Source organism: Triticum urartu, chromosome 7A, assembly GCF_056163025.1.
Source record: "Triticum urartu cultivar PI428250 chromosome 7A, HENAU_Tu73, whole genome shotgun sequence".
NCBI lineage: Eukaryota > Viridiplantae > Streptophyta > Magnoliopsida > Poales > Poaceae > Triticum > Triticum urartu.
In genome coordinates, this window is record NC_141879.1 from 219,066,418 (window position 1) to 219,076,688 (window position 10,271).

The 10,271-nt window shown below is 43.9% G+C and overlaps 1 protein-coding gene across 1 annotated transcript; it reads left to right on the forward strand.

Annotated features, from left to right (window-relative positions):
* Positions 1-6,322: 6,322 nt before the first annotated feature.
* On the forward strand, positions 6,323-8,567 carry LOC125520611 (uncharacterized). Its single transcript, XM_048685572.2, has 3 exons — positions 6,323-6,597; positions 7,177-7,346; positions 8,230-8,567. Exons 1-3 carry the CDS (start codon positions 6,461-6,463, stop codon positions 8,304-8,306), a joined length of 384 nt encoding a protein of 127 aa, XP_048541529.1. The 5' UTR covers positions 6,323-6,460; the 3' UTR covers positions 8,307-8,567.
* Positions 8,568-10,271: the final 1,704 nt, after the last annotated feature.

Genomic DNA, 10,271 nt, shown 5'->3' on the forward strand with positions numbered 1-10,271 from the left:
GCGTTGGTTCGTCGGTATCTCCTGCATCGTCATCCATGTTGTCGATGTCTCCGGAGTCGAAGTTGAGCACGTCGTTTAAATTGTCGACAGTGGCTACCAAGTGGGTGGTGGGTGGGCTTTGAATTTCTTCATCGTCCGTATCCCATCCTCGCTGACCGTAGTTCGGCCAGGGCTCTTCTGATAAGGAGAGAGACTTGAGAGAGTTTAGGATATCGCCACAAGGCGAGTGCTGAAAGATGTCTGCGGCGGTGAACTCCATTATCGGCGCCCAATCGGATTCGATTGGCAGGGGCGCGGGGGGTTCGGAGTCCGGAGAGGAGTCCGGATCCTCGGAGTCACGGGTAGTGCAGAGTGCGGGGCTAGCGTTCAGCTCGATCGCTTTCGGGATCGCAGCCCCTGAGGTGACGTCCAACTGTTCATCCTCGATTGGCGCAATAGGCTCCAAGTTAGGGGTCGGAACCGATGCGTATGCGGCCTCCAAGGCGCTGTTCGGCGGCAGAGCTATATCATGCCCATCGAGACAGTGCGGCGCGCTTGGTTGTGTCTCGAATCCGTCGAAGATCAAGTCCCCGTGGATGTCAGCCGTGTAGTTTAGGCTTCCAAACCTGACCTGATGGCCAGGGGCGTAGCTTTTGATCTGCTCCATGTGGACGAGCGAATTGGCCCGCAGAGCGAAGCCGCCGAAGACGAAGATCTGTCCGAGGAGCAAAGTCTTACCCTGGACTGCATCGTTGTTGATGATCAAAGGAGCCATCGGGCCTAAAGGCGACGACACAGAGGAACTCTCAATGAAAGCACCAATGTCGGTGTCAAAACCGGCGGATCTCGGGTAGGGGGTCCCGAACTGTGCGTCAAGGCCGAATGGTAACAGGAGACAAGGGACACGATGTTTTTTACCCAGGTTCAGGCCCTCTCAATGGAGGTAATACCCTACTCCTGCTTGATTAATATTGATGATATGGGTAGTACAAGAGTAGATCTACCACGAGATCAAGGAGGCTAAACCCTAGAAGCTAACCTATGGTATGATTGTTGTGTATGGAGTTGATTGCCTACGGACTACAACCCTCCGGTTTATATAGACACCGGATAGGGTTAGGGTTACACAGAGTCGGTTACAATGGTAGGAGATCTTGAATATCCGCATCGCCAAGCTTGCCTTCCATGCCAAGGAAAGTCCCATCCGGACACGGGACGAAGTCTTCAATCTTGTATCTTCATAGTCCAGGAGTCCGGCTGAAGGTATAGTCCGGCTACCCGAACACCCCCTAATCCAGGACTCCCTCAAGCACGACTTGGCAAAAGCGAGAAATATGGAGCTTGTGTTATGCTTATTTGAACAATTGACCGGGTTGAAGATTAACTTTCATAAAAGCGAGGTGTTTTGTTTTGGTAGAGCCAATGAGAAACAAGAGGCTTATAGGAAACTGTTTGGATGTGAATTGGGGACATTACCTTTCACGTACTTAGGTATACCCATTCACCATCATAAGCTGACAAACAGAGAATGGAAGTGTATCGAGGATCGGTTTGAGAAGAAACTGAGTTGCTGGAAGGGCAAACTCATGTCATATGGAGGCCGATTGATTCTTATTAATTCGGTGCTCACGAGTATACCTATGTTTCTCTTGTCTTTCTTCGAAGTCTCAGTTGGTGTTAGGAAAAGGTTGGACTTTTATCGATCCAGATTCTTCTGGCAAAGCGATGAACTAAAAAGAAAATACAGACTTGCCAAATGGGATATCATTTGTCGACCAAACGACCAGGGGGGCCTTGGCATTGAGAATCTTGAAGTCAAAAACAAATGTCTTCTCAGTAAGTGGCTGTATAAGTTATCAGTTGAGACTGATGCCATGTGGGCGCAGATCCTCCGAAGTAAGTATCTGCAGTCCAAAACTTTGTCTCAGGTGAGAATGAGACCGGCGGACTCGCCTTTTTGGAAGGGGCTCATGAGATTCAAAGCAGCCTTCTTCAATAGGGCAAAGTTTATAATCGGTAATGGCACTACCACGCGTTTCTAGGAGGATACCTGGCTTGGAGAGACGCTGCTGGCGCTTCAGTATCCGTCCTTATATAGTATTGTTCAACGACGTGATGCTTATGTTGCAACGATACTGCAGTCCATCCCCCTTAATATTCATTTTAGGAGGACACTTGTTGGCAACCGATGGGAAGCGTGGCTTCATTTAGTGAGTAGACTGATGGAGGTTCAGCTATCTCAACAGCCAGATCAGTTGTGCTGGAAGCTTACTAGGTCTGGAGAGTTCACAGTTAAATCGATGTATATCGATGTCATCAACTCTAGCACCATTCCTAGTTCTGAATATGTTTGGAAGGTCAAAGTTCCTTTGAAAATTAAAGTGTTTATGTGGTTTGTACATAAACAAGTCATATTAACAAAGGATAACTTGGTAAAGTGCAACTGGACAGGATCTACTAGGTGTAGTTTTTGTGATCGGGATGAAACTATCAAACACCTTTTTTTATTGCCCGTTGGCCAAAGTTTTGTGGCAGACGGTGCACATTGCCTTTAGCATTACTCCTCTGAATTCTGTCAGTACGTTATTTGGAACGTGGCTTGTTGGGATAGAGTCCGAAACAGCTAGACACATTCGCGTAGGAGTATGTGCTTTATTGTGGGCAATTTGGAACTGCAGAAATGATTTGGCTTTTAACAGAACAACAAATATTTATTTTTTGTAGGTTATATTCTGAGCCACTGCGTTGATCCGTATGTGGTCGTTACTCACTCCGACGGAGGCCAGGGAGCGTTTGGTTATTGGATCTGTCCGGTGGGAGATGGTAGCACGGGATATCTTCAACCGGTTTGGATGGCGGTCATGTAATAGGATAGGCGATTAGTTTTCCTATCTTTGTTATGCTAGCCGGTTGAGGCCTATTGGCTTTTGTGTTTTTGGTGTTGTGGCTCTTCGTGAGCTTGCCGTTACTTTTGTTTCAGACTATAAGACCTTGTTGAACCTATTTGCTTATTTATAAAGGTGGTCCTATGCATCATTCTGATGCATAGGCCGGGGAGTCCCCCCTTTTAAAAAAATGTGATGGCTGCTGCCAGTTCATTTGACAAAGTTGACCTAATCAAAATTGTGAGAAAATTCAAAATCGAAATTACTTAGGAAGCATAGAGAATTTAAAAGATGTGGTAGGAGAGCTCACCCCTATGCAAAATGTAGAGAAGACGTTTCTTGCGCAATTTGTTAATTTGAGTATACTTAGCGATGAGTGGAAAAGGCATTGATTGACCTATACCTACTATGTACTCCATTAGAAAAACTATTATGATGTACATATTTTGCTCAACTTACTACCACAACTTCAAAATCCTCTTTCTCAAGCATTCTTTTTCCAATTTCAATAAGTTTACCCTCTAACTCCAAAATCCTTAATCATAGTCTTGGGGAATTTTATCCAGGGGTGGAGCCACGAGTATTCACTTGTATTCATGTGAATACTAAAGATTTGACTGACAAAAACGAGTATTCGTATCGGTCCACTGGCCCACAAGGCCACAATGACCCCACAGTCCCACACAACCTAGTAAACTACAGCGCCACATTCCATAGCCCACCACTGATTTTATCTGGCATCTTTGCTCTCTATAGCGGTAAAGCTAAACAACAACAGAGTGACCTTGCTCTCATACCAATTGAAGGTTCAAATATGACAGAGAAGACGACTAGAGGAGGCATGAATAGGCGACTACCAAATTAAAAAAATTCTTAGTTGATTTTAAGGGCTAGTGCGGAAATGTAAGTTCTCTGTATGTGCAAAAGGATGATACACAGTATATGATGTATTACAACAAGCTAGCAAGCTACATAGGGCAACAAAAAAGTAATAACACAAATTAAAGCTAGGGTTAAGGGACAACCAAAAGTGATGGAGACGAAGATGCATACTGAAGTTTACACACTTGGAGGTGTGCTAATCTCCATTGGATAGGTGGGAAATAACGAATGGTCCCACGACAACGAATGTCTCACCTTATATCTCTAAGAACCTTGGTCGACGAATGCCCAAGTTCCCTCTCACTAGGGGTAGCTCTTGGGGCGAGCTCCTAACCCTCACAAACAAGCCTGGGGCACAACCACACGAATCAGAACCTCCTGAGTAACACAAACCATCTTGAGTTCCCCACAAACCCTAAGTGTAACAAGATGTGCTAGGATCTCGGGGGGGGGGTCAACAAACTCGAGTTTTGCTTTGGTGGATTTCTTGCTCATGCATTCCTTTTGCTCTTTCAAAAATATAGGATGGGTTGGGTGGGTAGAGAGAGGGGGAGAGAGAAAGAAATCTAAGTTTTGAGCTTTGGATCAATGGAGAAAAGAGCAACGGAGTCGTTCACCCTCCTTTAAAGAAGAAGGGTGGCTTATATAGATCCACCCGTTCTCTGTCGTTATGCACGCTACACAGAGAAGTCGGATAGTCTAACCTAAGTCGGACATTCCGACTTACAGATTGTCTAACCCAATGTCCAACATGGTATTCAACTTGATCCAGCGCTCTAGACAAAGTCGAACCCCATGTCCGACCATATGTCCTGACAGCAAGAACAACAACATAAAAGGTGGAAAACACGATGCTCTTTCTCACATGGGATGTGGGTGTATATGGCTTACTTTTGTTGAATGATTCCCACACAAGATTCATGATTAATCCCCACTTAGTAGTATGGCATACCTATGACTCAAAATGAGAAATCATCGGTATAATTTTGATGTGTTTATTCCTTTAGCTTAGGAAGGTTGCCGCTCGGCATTACGCTTCATTTCCAATCATGTGTAAACTGAAAGCACACTTGAAACATAGTTAGACGTCTAATTACTATTGCCAGTAACACCAAAATCCTCGTTAGGGACGGATGTGCTTTCAGTCTTCCCATTTTTGATGGTTGATGACAATATTAATAGATCAATATAATAAAAGATATTATGATAAGCTTAGCATGGGTTTTTGAGATTTAGGTCAAGCTCCCTATACATTTGTGCACACATAAGAGAATTATTTGCACTTGAATACAAAGTGCACAAAAATATGATCAACGCTCCCCCTAAGGCTTTAGAAATCAGAGAGGTGCAAAAGTGAACATGGATGCACAAAGTGATCTCCACTTATGCGAGAACTTTTGACATGTGAGAGGAGCAATACAAATACATAACATAACCATCTCAAAATGACAACAAGTGATGTGTGTGACAAGGCATATAATACCAACAATATGACATGAGACAATAACGATAATATGCCGTATGAAAATCATAGCCATAATGTCACAAGCATATAGCAAGGTCTCGTACATATCTTAAAAGTAGCTACACATAAATAGTACTACATAAGAGGATTTTTGACAATGCCTTCACTTCGATCGACGGGTTGGTTGAACATATTAAATGTGACGCGTGCCAGCGCTACGTGCCTAGATCACCTTCTCGTCTAGGTCGTGCATGGTGGCCTGAGTGTATGCGTGTGCCCTCGAGTTTTTGTTGTAACGTCTGGCTAGGTTGCGTTTCCCCCATTTGCCTCGTTGTTGTTGGTTTTTTCTTGTGTCTTTGACTAGGACTTTGTACTTATTTTCTCCTACTACAACATTTTATTCATTTTTTACATTAAAAAAATTCTTGTCTTATTCGCATTGGACAAAATGAAGTAAAAAATAATTCAGAATTACAATGTACATATTTTTGCTCCACTATTTTGAAACTAACTCTCATGCATCCCATGGCAACGTCGGAATCGCCTGGACGAACAACAGAAGACACTGAACCTAACAAACTAGACCTAAAGTCCATGTGCAACTCCATGGTCCCGTGCGTTCCAGCGTGGAAAATCGGAAGTCGGAGACGAGGAAAACAGCGGAACGGCCGTTAGGGAAGTGGGCTTTGTGTCCGTTAGGGTTTTTCCTAGGTTACGGAGTACTCCTATGGAATTCCATGTAAAAAAATCTATATATTTTTACAGAAAATATTTTCTATGCTCTTTATCCTGCAAATTAAACAAACCCTTTAAAAATAATTCCTAAGGAATGTAGTCTGTGCCTCACAAAAAAAGGAATATAATCTGGACGTCGTTTTTCTGATCCCGAGCTCACATGAGCTAGGGTGAACAGTAAAATAAAAAAATGAAAACAATTTTAGAAAATTCCGAATTTTTTTATGTGAAACTTTGACAAATGTTTTGATAGTTTGCAAAATCTCATGTGACCTCGGGATTAGAACATCACTTTCAATATAGTCTGTCCTTTTTTAGACTGTAAGGAATATAGTCGTCTCCCTGGGAATTTAGAACCAAAAGAGGCCTTAAAATCTGTAAAAATTGCTGATGACGTGGTGACCCAAAGCCGAATGTGCTTGGCCCAAAGCAGAGGACATCGATCCCCCATTTCCTCTTCGACCCGGACCAACTCCGTCGCCGTCGCCGTTGGGCGTCGGAATCCGGAAGCGAGATGGCGCGAGGAGTGGACGCCGAGCAGCAGCACCCCATGGCGGAGCAGGTGAAGGAGTATCAGGCGCGATCCAGGCAAGCCTGGGCAACCGCATCCTTCTTCTCCTCCACCTCCGCCTCCACGGCCGGCTCCTCGTGGTACGCAAGCGCCAACCCTAAGCCATTCCGTTTCTCTCACAAGCCTGAGTGTTATGTTTCGATATTACCAAGCTGAGGATGAATTAAGTGACAATACAAGGAAAATCGGCCATTATTAGGTTAACAAAGGGAGTAACAACCATAGTTCTTCATCTTGTTGTAGCTAGTGCTGGATTGTTACCTGCCCAATTGCTTCTGTTCTCAGGATTACAGGCTAAACAAGATGGCAGTTTCACTTTTCATTGACTGCTGTATGAATGAACCGAGCAAAATGATCATTGTAAGCTAAATCTCAAGAGGGACACCTCATATAAACAAGCCCTGATTGCTAGTAGTGTTTACTGCGAAAGCACTATCTCACAGTTGTTCCATAACAATCAAAGCAAAATAAACGACGGGCCTACCAACCTGTTCTATATTTACAAGTTTCTTTTCACATAAGACAACATGAATATTCAGGATTGTCAGAAATTCTCTTCTTAGGAAGAGATCATTTTCATGTCTCTCCTCATTTGCACTACAGTTTAAATTATTGCTCGCATCCTGACTTCCGCAACTATTTTATGCTGGTTGCTGCAGGGTTGAGGTGCTCCTCGTGATATGTGAACTTGCTTTGTATGCTCTACTAGTGTTCGCGTGTATTGCTTTTTATTTCAGGTCCATAGGAATAGCTTTATCCTTTACATGTATTTCTGCACTTCTTTATCTGTGCATGAGATTAACCAAGGAAGAGAGGAAGCACAAGAAAAGTAAGCAAAGAATGCTTCTTCCATTGTCAATGTAAAATATGTCTGTAAATTTCTCTGTAATTACATGTGAAATGCTCTCAGTTTAATACTAGATATATTTACGCTCTCGGCGTCTTTCATATACTATTTTCTCTTCAGTTAGTTGTATCAATTGGCCCGCAATAAATTGTTCTGATGTTTAGTGTTTAGGATATATAGTCCGGATACCAATATTCGGATATTGACTGGTTTATCTTTACTTGAACTCATCTTGGGTCGGCTACTTGTTAAAGTTGGATACCAATTTGATCTAAATCAACTATTTAGCCAGTTAACTACTATGTACTTATTGAAATCCAATACTGATTGGATCACTTATATTTAGTCAGATTTCAGTAATGCTCTAACTTATTGTTCACTGGCCTGACCAAATATAGGCAAAAATATGAATGGCGTATTTCTGAGTTAATTGTGTTTCATAGACTTGTTTGGCATCCTTATCGATGCCAAGTTAACTGACATATATACTCTTTTGCTTTTAGACGTTTCAGTTTCCCAATTGATAATTTGATTATCCTTCAAAATTTGCGATGTTTCTAGAATGAAGAATTCCAACCAGATGTAGTTGAGGTGAACCGCTGAACGAAATGTAACAACCAATAATAGGTGCACATGCATTATACCGAGCTTATGGCGAAGGTTATGGGTCATTTTTCTGTGCTCTTTGTATTTCACTCTATTTTGTGTGTATGAGTTGTTATTTATTAGTTAATCATACAGTTTGTCAAATATAAGAAACGTAGGCCAGCATTTAGTAATAATAATACCTATTTTTTGGTTTCATTAAGATGCGGACAGTCTAGCGATGAGGGCCTACGTTTCATGCTGTTCGTTCTGTGATCAGGTCCTCGAGTCGGCTGCCAGTCTCATGCTGACCTGCCCATTGGCCTGGGAAGTTTGGCTCTGCTTTCATCAAACTGATCCAAGAGCTGCTGGTGCTGGCACAACGTCGATGACAATCAAGGGCTGGTGGAGAAGGAGCTGGGCCCTGCGCAAGCAACCGGATTTTCGCACACAGATGACCATGTCTGGGTACATGGCCCGGAACCTTTGAGAGGAAGAGGTTATGGCCAGAGACGAGATTAGGTCGTTACCGGAGGCTACCACTTAGGCCATGTTTGGATCAATGTTTCCGTTTCAGATACCTCCGTAATACATGCCTCGCTCAGTCGTTTTGTTTCCGGATGGCAATTGCTCATTTTTTTTTTCAATCAATTCAGAGAGCTTTATTCAAACAAGAGCATTCCTTGAACAGTCAACCATAAGGCTTGTCACAAGGAAGCTGGAAGTCTCATCAAGCCAGCTTTCCGTTACATGCAATGTGCAAGCACGCTTAGCACATAGATGAGCCGAAACATTTGCTAACCGATTTACATGTTGAACAACAAAAAGAGAAAAATCACGAGCTAGCACTCCAATCTGAACTAAGATAGGTGCCATAATAGATCTCGAATTGTGGCGAGAATTCCAGAGATCAACCATCTCCATGCAGTCTACTTCCATTATCACATGTGTGAAGCCTCGAAGTCTTGCAAACAACACCCCGTCGCGAAGTGCATAAGCTTCAGCCAAGAGGGGATCGGTGATTCCCATGTATGGTTTACACCAAACTCCTAACATCTTGGTTGCCGAGCGAGCCACACCACCTGCACCTCCAGTGCTTGTGTCGAAGTCAATGGCGCCATCTGTAGTGATAGAAATGTGATCAAACTCAGGTGGCCGCCACCCACATCCCGCCATGGTCATAGTAAGATTCCGAGGAAGATCTAGAATGGTGAGAGCCTCTCTCGTCAGACGCATTGATGTTGCCGGATCTGTTCCTTCCTCATTGTGTTTGATTTTGTTGCGGGAGTGCCAAATGGCCCATATGATCGTAATGATCAGTGGCCTGTCCTTTTCTGAGAAACGATCATGACATAATATATCCCTCGCCCAAGAGTCTGGATGGAGCCGCGGTAGATGAAGATCAAACCATGACCGAACCTCATGCCAGAACCTCTTCGCATGCGAACAATACATCAACGCATGTTGGAGGTCTTCATCTCTAGCTAAGCAGATTCTGCATCTGCTAATCTCACTTATATGCCGCCTCTTGAGTGTGTGCTCATCTGGAAGAATGCCGCGGATAACTCTCCACCAGAACAGCCTCACCTTCGGGACAACATTGAGCTTCCAAAGTGCAGACCACAACTGTTGATCATCCCGTGAAGTACCGATATCCGTCCCTTCCTCTAGAGCTAAATGCTCTTTCTGAGTCATAAGAGCACGGTACGCCGTCTTGACAGTATAGTTGCCTGACTTATCGAGCGCCCAAGCGAGAAAATCTTCACCACCGCCTTGCCTCAATGGAATATTAAGAATAGCCTGGGCATCCGGCGCAATGAAATTGTCTCGGACCACCTGCTGTCGCCATGACCAGTTATCACTATCTATCAGATCAGAGACCTTGTCGAGTGTGGTAGGCGATGGTTGCAGCAGTGGCATCATGGAGATGGTTCCCGGAATCCATCTGTCAGTCCATATAGAAGTGGATGTGCCATCTCCTATTCTTTTGATCAAACCGGCTTGGAGAGCTTTCCTGCCCGCCATAATCGCCCGCCAAGTCTTGGAAGCTGACTTGGGCAGCGTAGCATCCATGAAATCAACTTCCGGGAAATACCGTCCTTTTAGCACCCTTGAGCACAATGTATCTGGTTGTGTTAGCAGCCTCCACCCTTGTTTGCCCAACATAGCTAGATTAAACTGGTGCATGTCCCTGAAGCCCATGCCCCCTTTGCACTTTGGCGTTGTCAATTGTTCCCATGAGACCCAATGCATTGCCTTCCTGTCAAGAGAGCTGCTCCAAAAAAACTTTGCATTGGGGAGGTAACACTCTTGCATACCTTC

Excerpts from the sequence above, each read along its gene's own strand:
- LOC125520611 (XM_048685572.2), top strand. The coding sequence starts at position 6,461 with ATGGCGCGAGGAGTGGACGCCGAGCAGCAGCACCCCATGGCGGAGCAG. Across the intron at positions 6,598-7,176 it reads TCCACGGCCGGCTCCTCGTG|GGTTGAGGTGCTCCTCGTGA; the intron begins GTACGCAAGCGC and ends TGGTTGCTGCAG. Across the intron at positions 7,347-8,229 it reads AGAGAGGAAGCACAAGAAAA|GTCCTCGAGTCGGCTGCCAG; the intron begins GTAAGCAAAGAA and ends TTCTGTGATCAG.